This window comes from Drosophila innubila, chromosome X, assembly GCF_004354385.1.
Source record: "Drosophila innubila isolate TH190305 chromosome X, UK_Dinn_1.0, whole genome shotgun sequence".
Classification (NCBI taxonomy): Eukaryota; Metazoa; Arthropoda; class Insecta; order Diptera; family Drosophilidae; genus Drosophila; species Drosophila innubila.
The window spans coordinates 29,446,974-29,462,512 of NC_047626.1; the positions used below are offsets into that span (position 1 = coordinate 29,446,974).

At 35.8% G+C, this 15,539-nt stretch overlaps 1 protein-coding gene across 1 annotated transcript; it reads right to left on the bottom strand.

Annotated features, from left to right (window-relative positions):
• Window positions 1–1,996: 1,996 nt before the first annotated feature.
• LOC117793883 (T-box transcription factor TBX1) lies at window positions 1,997–15,539 on the bottom strand. Its single transcript, XM_034634318.1, has 8 exons — window positions 14,005–15,539; window positions 9,393–9,717; window positions 9,326–9,359; window positions 7,659–7,891; window positions 7,429–7,585; window positions 7,031–7,192; window positions 4,705–4,772; window positions 1,997–3,718 (listed from the first exon to the last, which is right to left on the bottom strand). Exons 1-8 carry the CDS (start codon window positions 14,171–14,173, stop codon window positions 2,797–2,799), a joined length of 2,070 nt encoding a protein of 689 aa, XP_034490209.1. The 5' UTR covers window positions 14,174–15,539; the 3' UTR covers window positions 1,997–2,796.

Sequence of the window (15,539 nt, forward strand, 5' to 3'; positions counted from 1 at the left end):
ATAGTAGTTCGATTAGAACTAACTTTGGTCAGGATCAATAAGTCTAACTTATATGCATATTCTATTAGTTTGGTTACGATATCTCGTAGAGCAAAAAAGTTTTATACTAAAACCTAATTTTGACACGATCGGTCCTACGACAGCTATATGACAGCTATTTAAACCAACTTTGGTCAGGATATTTAAAACCAAGTTAAATGCATATTGTATCAGTTTGGTTGAGATATCTCATAAAATGAGATTTTGATTTTCGACCGATAGAAAAATGTGTATGTTCGGTAAAAAAGTAATATCTTTCAAACCTCTCACGTACTACAACATACCCAAATCACTGCGGACGGCAGTCCGCGTTAGTGACGACAGCATCACGAAGGGTGCGAAAGGCGACTAACAATATATACAGCAAAGTTGGAAAATTTGCTAATACTGTCCGATCAGATCGAGTTATATACCGATCGAAAGGCTTAGTCCTAACTTACAAGATGGCATATTAAAACTAAAAATTTATTTAGAAAAATTTATATGATCGCAGCTTATGGAGCCGTTGGGGCTTTTTGGCAAAATTTATTTTTTTAAAAATTCTTATCAAAAATACGCGTTGCTTGATGCCTCGATGACCCAAATCCGACAACTGGTTCAAAGGATAACTAAAATATAGAAAAAATTAATTTATTCCAAGATGCAGTCGGTATGCTCAAACTAATGAACTCATTCATGTGTAAAATGCTTAAACAAGTAACTTGAAAATGTTTCTGCAAGAAAATTTCACAATATACGTAAATAACGGGTATCCTATGGTCTCGTTTATAGCCTTTCCGACTAGTATTTTTATTTAAATTTTTTATATTGAATTAAATTTTGTTCGTCACAAAATTGGATATCAGAAATTTTGGGGCTAGAAATTGCTTTTATCACTAGACTTTTACCTCGTGTAGAGGTTTTTTTGTGGGATTGACATAATCTTTCTTCTACGAATAAAAAGGTAATTAAATTGCAAAGAGAATGCTTCAATTCTAGTAATAAAGCTTCTTAGTGACTAAAAAAGTTAAAATATAATTTATACGAAGTAAACAAACAACATAGCGAAACAAAATGGCGCGTGCGAAAGTAACTAAAGTTAAATGAATAACTACTAAATATTTTTGAACAAAACAAAAGACAATTTTAAGCTGCATCAATGCATAACATTCATAAATTAATCGCGTTAAAATATTCTCTCAGGGTTTTGTGTCGCATGCGAGTGCCTTGGTTTTTTGCAATTTTTTTTTTAAACGAACCATTGACTAAAATCAACATAAACAGCAATTATTGTTCTTATCAATAGCTAAAAGTTTCGTCTTTTGGCAAAATACAAAAATGTTTTGGCATATGTTTTTTTCTTTTTTACTTTGAATGCGTACGAATATCGAGAGACTGAGAGACCAGTTTGCATAGACCATGGACCATAGGAAAATGCTGGCGTTACGGCTAAATTTAGTATTGTGTTGTAGTGTAATCGGAATAATTTTTCTAGATACTTTGATCTTTTAGTTTCTAGATATGACGAGTTATCTGCTTTTATCTGTCAACGGGCGCAGCTTGTAATGCGCTTATCAGAGTGGGGAACTGTAGTGAGGAATGGGGAGCTGGAGAGCACGAAGATAAGCGTGAAAACAACAAACGAAACGAATTGATTCCAATGCGCACACTGATGCTCAGGTGTGTGAGTGTGTGTGTGTTTGTGTGTCTATTTCGCCGATGTGCATGTGTGAACACACTCTTTCGTTGGTGTTTCTCAATTAAATCAATGGCACTTTTTGTTTATACGAGAGGAAGAGATAGTGAGATAAGAAAGAGAGAGACGGAGATAGTGGAGGCTGACGAGCATAAACATAAACAAAGGAAGAGCCAATTGCAGGCTGCTGGCAGCCATTTTATTTGCCTGCTCGTATTTAACCGTAAACTAAGAAAATCACGTTTAGTTTTGTTAATTTATGTTTTTGCTTTTATTGTTGAAACTGTTGCAGTATTTCAATGTACATATGTATGTGAGTTCTTAATTATGTATGCATAATGCATTTATTTACATAAGTAAAACAATTATGGGTTCACTTGACCATTGCAGCGTTGCAGCTCTACACCTTGGTGAACAGCGCTTCCGTTGCAGCTCTGTGAAATAAAATGTTGTATTTTTTACTTATATTTTTTTTTACTTTGGTTTTCTAATTGGCTGCATGTATAAAAATGCCGTTTAAAAGCTTTTAGGATATCCTCTTTAATTTAAAAACAATGGAAGCTATTCTAAAAATTGATAAGCATAATTTAATAGATATTTTGTTTGTTTTTTGGCCCACTAAAACATGATAAATAAACTAAAAATCGATAATTATCGATTTCGCACTTTATCTTTGCAGATGTGCAATACTTTTTGTGTTTAGGCGTTAGGGTCTAGCAGTGTTGCAGTGCTGCAACGGTCAAGTTGACACAGTAAATGAGAGATACAAACGGGATAGAATAAATTTACTAAATCTATATTTTTAATAACGATTAAAAGACAATGCCAGTACATACGACGTTAAAAAAAAATTGGTTACAAAAAAATTAGTTACATACTAATACAATTAAGACACATTTTTGGCACACTTTAGAACTAGACACACATCTGTCCCTTAAGACTAGAAAAAAAAATACATATATTTAAGTTGAGTTGTGTTGTGTTGTGTTGAGTTGAGTATAATATAGACTTGAAAATACTTGTAATACTTGAGTTCAGGCCCCAGGCAGACTTTAATACTTTAGATGGTGATGGACTAATGATTAGCGCGGACCCAAATCGATGTAGCTATTGGGTCGCATCATTTGATGCGCTGCCGCCGCGGATCCATAGAAGCTCTGATAGCTACTCATGCCATATGCAGCCGCCGCCTGTCGCATGTGACCCGTGGTGACCTTGAGCTTGTCGTAGGGGCTGCCATAGGGGCTGCCATGGCTGTGATAATGCGCCGCTGCGTTGTGATGATAGATGGCCCCAAAGTTACTCTGCTCTGCCGCATACGGCTGGGCGATGCTGGAGTAGATGTTGGCCGCCGCCATCACCTGAGTGGCAGCAGCGGCAGCAGCAGCACCCGCTGCTGGCGGTGAAGCGGAGCTGGCCGAGAGCGGTGTCAGCGGCGTTGCCGTGTGCTGGTGCTGATAGGGATGATGATAACTGCCTGATATCTGATAATTGCTGGACATTTGATGTAGGTTTTGTTGCTGTTGTTGTTGTTGCGGATGTTGTTGCTGTTGTTGCTGCTGCTGCTGTTGTTGTTGCTGCGGATGTTGTTGCTGATGCAGTTGCTGTGGCGCCAATTGTTGCTGCTGCAAGTGGTGTTGGTGCAACTGTTGCTGTTGCAACGACGATGCCTCCAACTGATAGCCCAACAGATCCGGCGAGTTGCCCGACGTTGAGCTACTTGAGGGCGTTGCTGGCAGCTGCATGGGCAATTGTGTTGTTGCTGTTGCAGTTGCTGGTATTGTCGTTGTCGCCGTTGCTGCTGTCGCTTGCTCAACAAGTTCTGTGCAGCTCAGACTGAAGCTGTTGGGCGGCGTTCTGTCCTTTGGTTTAAGCTGTTGCTGCTGCATTTGTTGTTGTTGCTGCTGCTGCTGCTGCTGTTGTTGTTGTTGTTGTTGCTGCTGTTGCTTCATGCGTGCTTGACTCTCATGGCTCATGCTAGACATGCCCAGGCTGCTGCTGGTGCTGCAATTAAAATAAAAAATTTAAATTGTAAAATTGAAATTGCTTCCGATAAATATTTAAGTTTGCATTCGCTTCTCTGCTGATTTGTTTACAATCGACCCTCCCAAATTTGAAATACAAAAGCCAAAGCCAAAGACCCAAATTGTTTATGGCAGGCACATCTGTCAGCTGCCCCATCACAGCCAGCCAGAGATGCTTATGCTCCACTCACTCGTTTTGAGTTATTGTTGCATGTGTTTTATTTTTGTAGACGCGACGCGTCGGCAATTCCCGGAATGCCTTTAACAGCCTAAGCGGTCGACGGGCTGTCTAGTGAGCCTCTTGGCTGCCTCTGGGTTCTGATAACATTTCAAATGCGAGCTGCTCCAACTGGGTCAATTTCATAACAAATTATCTAATGAAAAAAAAAAAAAATACTAAAAACAATCACGGTTCTGATGTTTTATTTCAAAATGATTACGCGACAACCATTGGGCATTATATGTATCAATCGACTTTTAAAACCATACCTTGGTTTTCTTTGCCTTTGATTAATACTGCAGTTGATGCCATGTCCAAGTTGCCAGAATGCGTTTCTTTAACAAATTACACTAGGCAACAAATTTGAACTCTTTGGCTATTACAATGAAAAAAGAATGTTTTTCGTCATTTGGGGCCCAATATCCATTAAAAAAAGTGGGTTTGGTTCGTGTATTTTTTTGGCTGTTGCCTAGTGTTAATGGTTGGATCTATTATTTTTTTTTTCAAATTTCATGTCATAATTTTTGAGGCTTACAAAAGATTTGTTGGTAAATTTATTTGTTGTTTAAGCCTCAATATGCTACCGTTAGGTACATTTTGAATGCTCCTCTAAACAAGATAGAGAATAGAGTAAGTGGTCGACTAAAAGATACCACTCGCTCTTCAGTTACATTTTCAAGATCTGCTTCTGTTAAGTGTTTTTTTGAAAGCGATTTAACAAATATATACTTATTTGGCCTACTTACACATCGTTGGTGCCATCATCTCGAAATCCTTTCGCAAAAGGATTGCTAGATATTTTCAGTTGTGTTACCTGTAATACAAATAACATTTATAAATAAAGTGTATTTTTAAATGATTTGGCCTCAATTATATATATATTTTTTTAATAATATTCATTTGTTGGCGCTTTAACTAGATTTTCTATTATTATTTTTAGTTAGAAATGCAACAAATTAGAAAATGTTTACAAAGCATTAAAAAACAACAGAAAACTATGTAGATGTAGACACACACGCTCCAACACTCACACATACACATAGAGAATTAAATTATTTGCAATAAATTGTTGAACGAAAAGTGTTAACACCCACGTTGAGCGCATAAATTATTTAAATACTTTCAAAAAAAATGCCGCTAAAAATAAAATGCCAAAGAATTTTCATTTTGTTGGTCTTCGTGTTGTTGTTGCTCCTGTTGCTTTTGCTGTCTACCACTCGGAAAATTATGAATTCTACTCTAGCGACACGCGGGTATTACAAATTTTCAATGTAGTTCATAGAATGAAAATGTAGAGTTCAGTTATCGCGATCAGACTTTATTTATTCCTATATATCCTAATTTTTTTTTAGAAATGTAAGGTATAAAAGGTAATTAAATAGGACTATGGTTTCAATAAAATAATTATACATATGGGCATTTCCACAGCCCCATTACGTTACATTCGTACTGCAGAATGTGACAAAAAAACATGAAAACGGCAAAAATTTTAAGAAACGTCCATATATCTGAGTAGCGATTCGGTTGGACTATATTTACTAAAAAAGGTGAAAACAATCGACCTTTCCGATTAGAAGATAAAAAGCTAAAATATGCGACGACGTTACGTTACAAAATGGTAACTGGTTTTGAGTTGGGATTGAAAAACGCAAAACTCTGCGAAATCGGCAAGACTTTTTGCATACAACTTTTTTTAATATCATTTTAGATAGTGTAAGTTAATTTTCCATGTTTTTGAGTTTAAAAATCTCTTTCCACTTAATTTTAATTAGCCTTAGTTTGACACGTTTCGTTACATGACGTAACGTAACATCAATTTTTCTTGAATTTTATAGCGAAATGATGTATTAGGTCAGGTTTAAAGTGTTTCCTTTGCATGTTAATTAGTTTACTACATTCTCTCCATTTTGGAAGACAAATTTAAGAAAACGGTCAAAAATAATCAAAACCAAAATTTTAAATATAAATTTTAAATATATATACATCTATATAAATATGTATAAAAATATATAAAATATAAAATAAAATTTAACTAAGAAACTTTATTATGTTTCTAAAAAAATTTTTTGCAAGATTCGAATTTTTTTTTTTTATCAATTTTAAGATATTTTACCTGCATGGAGTTTTCTATGGAAATGCCAAAAAAAAAAATAATAATAATAATACCGTGACGTGACGTTACACGCTTTTGAAATTAAATATAAAATTGATTATCTATTTAATTACCCAATAGCTTATTATATTTACTTTGTCGTACTAAACTCTGTTTACTATAAGTTTGAGATTTCACGCACTTGCGATCATCAGCGAAGATGTAAAGAGATAAACAGCTTTATTCCTTCGAATGACAGATATTAGATTAAGATAGTTTATGAGCTTTGTTCTATTTAAATTAAAGAGTCAAAATAGAAACGATCGATCAAATGTCGCACTACTAAAAGAAACCGATAATAAAGTAATAAAGTCAGATACTGTTCTACTTATACAAACAATTAAAAATGATTACTGAAAAATCAATTTTGGCTGCAAGCTTAAAGATTACAAATATTAGAATTTTATAACAATAATTAAGATATAATTAAAATTTAATATTTTTGATTAATAAAAGTGTTTGTGTATCTATCAATCGATTAACATTATTCCTTTAAAGTTCCTTTGTTCTCAAGAGAGAATTCCATTGCTTACCTCAATTTTGCGATTTTGTATAGTAAAATAATAATAATAATAAAAGTGTAAAAGAAATAGAAAACAAACAATGAGGCCAAATTGGCATAAAATCGCAGGCAAAGTTTTGTAAAAAAATGATATGTATCTATACATAGTATGTATGTGTGTATATACGATATGTGTGCATGCATATGGACACTGTAGGGGGAGGGGGGAGCCAAAGGCAACGTCTTGACGACCAAATGTTTCGGAATGTAAATTTGAAAATTGAAAAGCGTTGGCGCTTGTCGTTTACAAGTGGTTCCGATGACAAGTGGGTCAAGTGTCCCGTCTCCCTCTCCTTCTCCGTATCCGTAACAGTATCTGTATCTGTATCTTTATCCCCGCCCGGGCATGTATACTTACTCGCTGATTCTGGTACGCTGTTACGGCCGTAAAACTGGTCTCCGGGAATATAAACGTGCGAAAGTGACTCGAATGCTCGTTCTCATCCAGAGAGGCGTTCTTTGGCGGCAAGTAGACCAAGTGGAAGCGCGGCTGGTAGCGATGCATGGAGTTCAATATGATCTGTGAATCACAAAAGAATTGAAGTGGGGCAAATAGTACACATGTGCCCATAAGTATGTATGTATGTTGAATCCTATTCGAATAATGCCTGCCGACTTTTGTTTAGCGCTTTTCAAATACAATAAATAAAATACTTTTGACGCGGGCGGTGACCAAATGTTTTGATTTGATACCCGGCATAAACAAAGCAAAAGCATCGAATTTATGGCCCCTTCGACCGGATTGCTCTTACTCACATGGCCGTTCTCATCCAGCTGATTGTTGGTCAGCTTCAGCTTATCGAATGACACAATTTGTTTCATCCAATTGGCGCCGGCTGCTGGCGAATCGGGATGCACATGAATCCGTGGCGGCGATATGGCATCCGCCTTGCCCGCCACTACCCAGCAGGAGCTGCAGAACACAAACAACAATATTGATCATTTGCCTGAATGACACCACTTATCCAGTCAATATATATACGCACTTGTGAAACGCATAGCGATATCGCTTATCATCCATTGGCACAAAGTCCATCATGCATATGTAGGTGGCATGGGGATCGAGACCTCCGATGCGCACCTGAAACGTGGGAAACATTCGACGACCTGTTTTCGTAATTATCATCTCGGTGCCCTGCGCATGAAACTGATCCCATAGTGCTTTTGTCTCCAATACCACAATGGCCTGCGCTAACGATGGATGCACTGACTCCGGTTCCTGATTACCAAAAATTAAAGAGAATTATTAATAAAAGATAAGCTTTTAAATTGAAGCAATTAAGCGAGCGTTGCTAAAAAACCGTCGGTGTCGTGTGAGCACACAACATTTTAAATAGAACCCGTCCTATTACTTCGGTCTTTTGCGTCGGTCAACTCAAGTCACTAAAATGCATACAGAAATGATAGAGTGCTGCCAGATTTGATGTGAAACTAACCGATGGCATCTTTATGTGAAAACCGATGCGAATAATGTGAATGGCAAAGTATAAACGCCCGCTTTATAGTACAGTTGAAAAAAAAGTATTATTATTTTTTTTTTTTTTTGATTACCGAACTATTTATCTATTGTTTTGCTGCCTTAGATTTGACTGAGCACTAAGGGATTTTATTCTAACAAAAAATGAATTAGGGTACTCACATAATTAAGTATTTGTGTAAATTTACAAAGCTCCATAGCTATCTATATGCATTGCAATAGTTAAATTAAGAAAAATTTTTAGGTCCCTAAGCGACAGACATTTTAAGCAAAAGCTGCTAATGCCTAAAAAAACATTAGTATCATAACATAGCCCTAATAATACCAAATATGCCAAAAATCGAATAGAATATCGAATATGTTATGTTATTAACACCTGTTAAATTTTACATTTTGTGTAACTTCACAATACTTTTCCGTAGTCAGGGCTCTGGGTCTGTCATTGCTGTTTAAAGATTTTCAGTACAAATTGTTGTTGTTGGGTCAGTATTTTTACACAAATACAACGATACTACGTTTTTGGAATACCCTAAACTATGTATCGCTTAAAATAAAAAAGCTTTTAATTGGATAATCGAAAAAATCGACTAAAACATTCGTTATACATACATTAGGTTTTGAAATATTCGAATTTCGGCAAAGATCGTGTAAGAATAAGATCTACAAAAATTTGATGATTAAAAATTTAAAATAAATGATTTAAATATTTTACTTAAATTTTTTAATTGGATAATTCAACAAATCTACTAAAACTGTCTTTGTATACTTGAAAAACATTTAATTACCGCAATTTCAACTATAATATTCGAATAACAATATAAAGCGATTATGATTATTGTTTAATCACTTTGTTAAGATTCGAAAGAAAGTCGAAAAGATGCACAACATTTATTAACAATAAAAACATTTTACCGTCACACAGTTTTGTACTGCGAGTTTTAAGTTCAACAAACGTTGTAAATTTAAATTTTTTTTTATTAAAGAAAATTAAAAAAAAGAGAAGAGTATAACATATCATCACATTTCGAGTTAATGGATCATTTGAAATCGAAATTTTGCAAAGTTGTCTAATTTACTCGTAATTAAAAGCTCATTTAAGAATAAACTCAACGAAATTGAATTGATTTAAATTTTTCTTTTAATTTTGTTATTTCCCAAAATTGTTTTGACACTTACACCTTTGTTGTTATTGTTATTGCTGCTCTTGTTGCTGTTGTTGTTGCTGTTGCTGCTGCTGTGTGACGTATTGTTTGTTGAGCTGTTGTTGTTGTCTTTTTTGTGGCTGTTTTTATATTTCTTGGCAGTCGTTGTTGTTGCTGCCGCTGCTGCTGATTCATTGCTGTTGTTGCTACTGTTGTTATTGCTACTGGTATTGCTGCTGTTGTTGTTGCTGTTGCTGACAGTATAATCGGGAACAGCAGACGCCTGCTCCTGGCAGTTTCCGGTGCTACTCCCCTGGCTGCTCCTGCTGCTGCCCGTGCTCTGGGCATCGATGTCCGCCAGCTTGGCATCGATCTGTTCCAGTGGCTTATAAGAACTGCGATCCTTGCCCGCCGTTTGAATGCATGCTGTAAAAGAGGCACGATCGGATTTGGGTTCACAGATTTGATAATGATTTAGTACATGCAAACAGGTTAATCCAACAAATAATTAATCTAAAATCAGTGGTATTCACTTCCTATTCTCAAATTAAATTATACGCTTTTCTCTTGACAGATAAAGATAATACGCATAAAGATAATATTTTATGTCTGATTGAATTAAATTATAATATAACAAGTAAGCTGAATCCTGTATTAAATTGTAATTGTAAAAGATTATTACTTTAAGGCCTGTTTCCAGCATACTAAAAATCCTTGTCAGGAGATTGCTATTTATCTCATGAATTTGTGGAAAATAACGTAAACAGTGTGATAAATCAGCTGTGCTTTGTAAACAGCGCCAAATTTAAAATTTCAACTGAAATTACAAAAGAAAAAAAGGAACTCTGACGATAAAGTGATTGTGTTGTTTGCGCCAATAATTTTATTTTATTTGTTTTTTTTCTGCAGGAACACTTTTCCATGCACTTTTCACAGAAATATTATTCAAATGCTTTCGACCTTCCGCAAAATGCATGGTCGTGCCTTCACTGCTTTATTTAAGCAATTTTGTACTCGCGATGGAATTTGGTATCCCTATTTTTAATTTTTTGCGTAAGTTTACGTCTGACGTCATCAGGAATAAATGACAGGCATATAATCCTGGTGCACTCATCATGTGCTCTCACACTCCACACAGACTACGATATGCCAATTATCGATATAAATCTGTGGATTTCGTTCAAGTTGCTGGATACACAAAAAAACGAATACAAAAACGATAAATTCATGGCAAAGTTTTATTTATATGTTGAATATAGCTCGCTTTTCGAAGAAATAAATTAAATTATTGACCCCGTGAACCCTAACCTAAGCCGAACCACATTCTTAAATAAAAGGTTCGGTTCGAAAATAAAATAATTTTTATGTTTTTATACTTTCTATTACACGAATTTGAGAATTTGGTAAAAATAAGTTATATTTAAATCTTCAAATGAATTTATTTAAATATATAAAAATTCGCAAAATACATAATTTAATTGATTTTAAAAATCAAGAAAAATTTAAGCAATCAAAATTTTTTTGTTGCATTAGATTGAACAAAAAACCTTTACCATATTTTTGGTAGTTTGCGGCTTTGATTAAAAATGCATTTTCTATGCTAAAATTAGTTATGTATATTATCAAACAAAAACTAAACGGGAATATTTTAAAAATTTGTGACATCAGCTCTTAGTCTTCTTTAATACAAATAAATTATGATATATGAATGCGTTTCAGACTATTTCAGGTACGGCGTGGTGCAAAAATTTGCCAGCAAATGAGCGGAAAAGCGAGGCACATAAATCAAATGAAGTCTGTCGAGTGTTAGGCAACAGTTTTCATGTTCTGAATGGTATATTTTGATTTATTTGATTTAAAGTGTGACCGAGGAAGACATCAAACACTTGGATGAGTGGAAGGTTGCGCAGGCGTAAGCCAGAGGATGGATAAGCGGATGAGGACGAAGATGGAGAAGGAGACGGAGACGGAGACGCACAACAAATTGGATCAGGCAACTATAATGAGAGGCATATAAAAGTAGCGACAACAACGCCAATCCAATTATAAAAGTCGTCAGTGCAACTGCTGCTGATTGAGTTGCCGGCTAAATTTAGTGTTTCAGGGCAGCCCTTGAGTTGCAAAGGAGAGAGCGAGAAAGAAGATGAGGCAGCAGGCGCCTCGCGTTAAGTACAAATTTTGCAATTAATTGCCGCATGCAGCAAGTGCCATCAGTTTTTGTTGTTGTTGCTGTTGTTGCTGCTGAAGTTGCATTCCAATTGCCTGTAGCTCTGTCGGAGTCACCGCCAATGACCCATGACAGGTCGCCGACTGTTGCTTGCCGCTGTTGCATTTGCTGGTTGCCGGTTGCTGCTGACGATTGCTGTTGCCGATTGCTGTTGCTGCTGCCGATTTCTTCTCCGCCATCAATTGTCGCTTAATGAGACAATTTTTGTTCTGGCCCCGGCTGTGATTTTGTCGGCAGTCGCTTCACGAATGAATTCTAAAATCAATTAGCGTTTGGCACAAATAATCGTTTTTCTGTCACGCCAACCCAACCATCAAAAAAAAAATAAAAACATACTACATATAAAAATAAAAACAAAAATGTCAAACCAAATTTTATCGCATGGGACTCGGGAATCTTCAGAAGTTTGCGCTAATTGCCCTCTTTGTTTATATTCTTGTTTTACGCTACGGTCAAAAGCTTTCTTCGTTATTATTATATCGCTTTTTCTTCAAATCTGTGCCAGATCACAGAATCAAAAGATGGGACTCTAAACAGCAAGTTTAACTCATGGATGGATGGATGATCTATTAAAACTTTCAACAAGTATCAGTCTCTGAGCTGATTCTCAGTCTTAAGACAACAAGTCGTATAGGCTATTTCCACGACCACTCACATTTGCCACATTTGCTCACATTTGAATGTGTCAGATTTTTGGCTTTCCACGACCAAATGAGAAACTGTTAAGACATTTGATATTCACCCAAAGAAAATCAGCTGTTCGGTTTCTGTGCACAAATTATAAAAAGCTGACAACTTTATTTTGTTCGTCACAAAATTGGATATCAGAAACTTTGGGGCTGGAATATGCTTTCGTCAATAGACTTTTACCTCGTGTAGAGGTTTTTTTCGTGTTTAATAGATAACGTTAATTACCATAAAAACTGTATTATCTTAAAAACTGTGGATGTGTTCGCTGTTTTGCGATTTGTAGGGGCGGAGAGGGCGTGTCAAAAATTTAAAACAAACTTGACCTGTTCCAACGCATTTTGAGTCTGTGGGTGAAAGTTAGGTATTTCTATCTCTTATAGTCTCTGAGATCTAGGCGCTTACACAGACGGACGGACATACGGACAAACACACATGGATATATCGACTCGGCTGTTGATGCTGATCAAGAATATATACACTTTATAGTGTCGGAGATGCCTCCTTCTCCCTGTTACATACACTCCAACGAACACAATATACCCTTTTACTTATCTGTTAAGTAACGGGTATAAAAAAACAATTACTTAGTTGCAAATCAAGTTGTTAAAGTATCGGAATTAAAAATTAATATTAATTAAACATCTGTTAGCAGATTAGTTTGGATAAAACTGGGCAACAGCCCAAATATGAAATGAAAAACAGTTTTTTTTTTTAATTTTTTAATATTTGGCCTTTTTTTCTTGTCGTTTTTTTGAGATTCTCCCACTTTTGTCATCGGTTCTCTAGAATGCCAAAAGCGATTTTCAAAAGCTATACTTTTCCTAAAAGCTAATGAGTATATCTGCAATTCATCCATACACAGTCTTAGATTTAATTCAGTAGTTTAAGAGCTATTAATTTTTGAATTAAGAAAATGTTGTTTTTTTAAGCTTTTTTTTTTCAAGGAAAACTCGAAAAATAAACTCATTTAAATCTATGGAGTAACGGCGATATAATAAAATTTTATATCTATGTATGTATTTCTTGATTTTTATGACTTCCTTGTCGAGCGGCATGACCTTTAGTATGAACATTTTTTGTGTGCTTTGAGATATCCTAACCAAGCTTACAGGAAATCAATTTGCTGCTGTCTTACACAATTTGACCACATTTGGTTAAAATCGGATTACTACACGTATATCACATAGCTGTCATAGGAACGATCGGTCGAAAATCAAGTTTTAGTATGAAAAACTTTTTTGTTTTTAAAGATATTTTAACAAATTTGGGAAGGATGTAAAGGGCAATTAAAAATACCAAATTCATGAGTTTGATTGAGATATCTCCAATAATAAAAAAGACTGTGTATGAATGAATTACAGATATATTCATTAGCTTTTAGGAAATGTAAAGAATCGGCTTTGCCATTCTCGAGTAATGATGACAAAAGTGGGCGTACCTCTAAAAAACGGCTCGAAATAAAAGCGAAATTTTAAAAAATTCTAAAAAAAAACTCTGCCATAGAAAAAAAAATGTTTTTTATCGTTTGGAGCCCCATATCTATCCAAAAAAGTGGGTTTGGTTAAATTCAGAAGAAAAACGTCCAAATTTGTTGCCTAGTGTAATCGAAAACCTATGGGAAATATTACCAATTTCTCGATAAATAAAAATTGTTAATTTTTATTTCTTAAAAAATTTTTTATTTTTATGAAAAAGCCATTTAATAAGTTCATACGAACTTATGTTAATATTATATAAACCTATGAAGATATATGAAATATCAGTTTAAAAATATCTATCTTAGGATCTTGACTCACCTTCAATCTGTTTCATGGGACTAAGTCCGCCAGTTGTATAGGGCGATGTCCAATAATCATTTGCATAGCATCCATAATCCGCCAAATTGCTGTTAAGTCCATTGTCCAGGAATGGCATTGTGGCCACCATGGCACCTGCACATTCCGTGGGTCCCATCATGTGTGTCATTCGTGCGGCCTACAAGGTATTGCCCTTTGACGATTGTTGATCAGAGCGAGTGGAATATAGGCGAGTATTTCCGAAATCAGAAACAGAACACGACAATATACAGGTATTTATTTTCAAAAACAAAAACAGAAAAAAAAAATAACAACAACAATGTCGAAAGATTATTGAATCATTTACATGCTTTTGATTTGGTATTCAGTACTTGATTTGTTTTGATTTGAAAAGTTTTTCGCGCAGTTATCAAATTTGATTATTGCAAACACACACACACACACAAGCACAAGCACTGCAAAAAATTGGGATATCAACAAACGGGCGCAGGCGATTCGGATATATGCATAAACAAAATTCAAATGAGGCCCGCGAAAGTGTTGAAAAATCGAAGCTGCCGATCAAGTTGTCAGAGTGTCGATCAGAACAACTAACTAAATAAAAAAAAGGAGACTAAAGATTGCAATCGATTCAACACCTCGACGCAATTTTCAAATATTTTTTACCGATCTTCCGATATTTAGATTTTTTATTTGATATTTTTTTTTCGGTTTTCCGTATAATTTTTAAAAGTGTGGCGTTTTATGGTTCGATCGCGTTGAGTGCCAGTTTCTTATTGACACTCTGCACTAATCCAAATTGATTGAACGAACGATTGATTGAATGATACACTCGTCGGTTGAACGCTTAATTGTTTTTGTTGTTGCTGCTGCTGCTTCTGCTGTTGATGTTGGTGTTTCTGTTGTTGTTGTTGTTGCACTTGCGAATTTAAAGCGTTGAGGTGTCTCACTTGTCACTTTTCGACCAAGTGCGAACTGATTATGTCGATTAGTGATCTGTGATCTGTGATCTGCGATCTGCGATCCGTGATACCGCGATACCGCAATTGATCCGAAATCGAATTAGAATTGAAAATCCACCAGTTGCCGTTGTTGCTGCTACTCCTGCTGTACGTGTACACGCGCTCGCATCCGTATCGTCAAGAGCTTGACTGCGGAATGAGTACGGCGCATCGGTCGCACATCCAATGGATGCTCACTGGTCTGGGATGCTGATGCTGCTGCTGCTGTTGCTGCAGCCACCAATCACCGTGCCACTTGAGACGATCACGACCGGCAGCCGCATCAGTATCCAAATTTAGCCTCTGTTTGTGTGCGTGTGTATATGAGTATGCTCGTTCATATGCATGCGCCAATGTGTAGGTGCACATTGAGTTGGCCAATCGCAGCACAGCTTCCCTTTGCTCATTGTCGAGTATACAGAGTCGGCAGAGTCGGACACTGGATGCCCTGCTCTACATTGATTGTCAGTCAGTCAGATCAGTTACCAGGATATCACTAAATCGCACGAGTTTATTATACGTTTTTACATCATT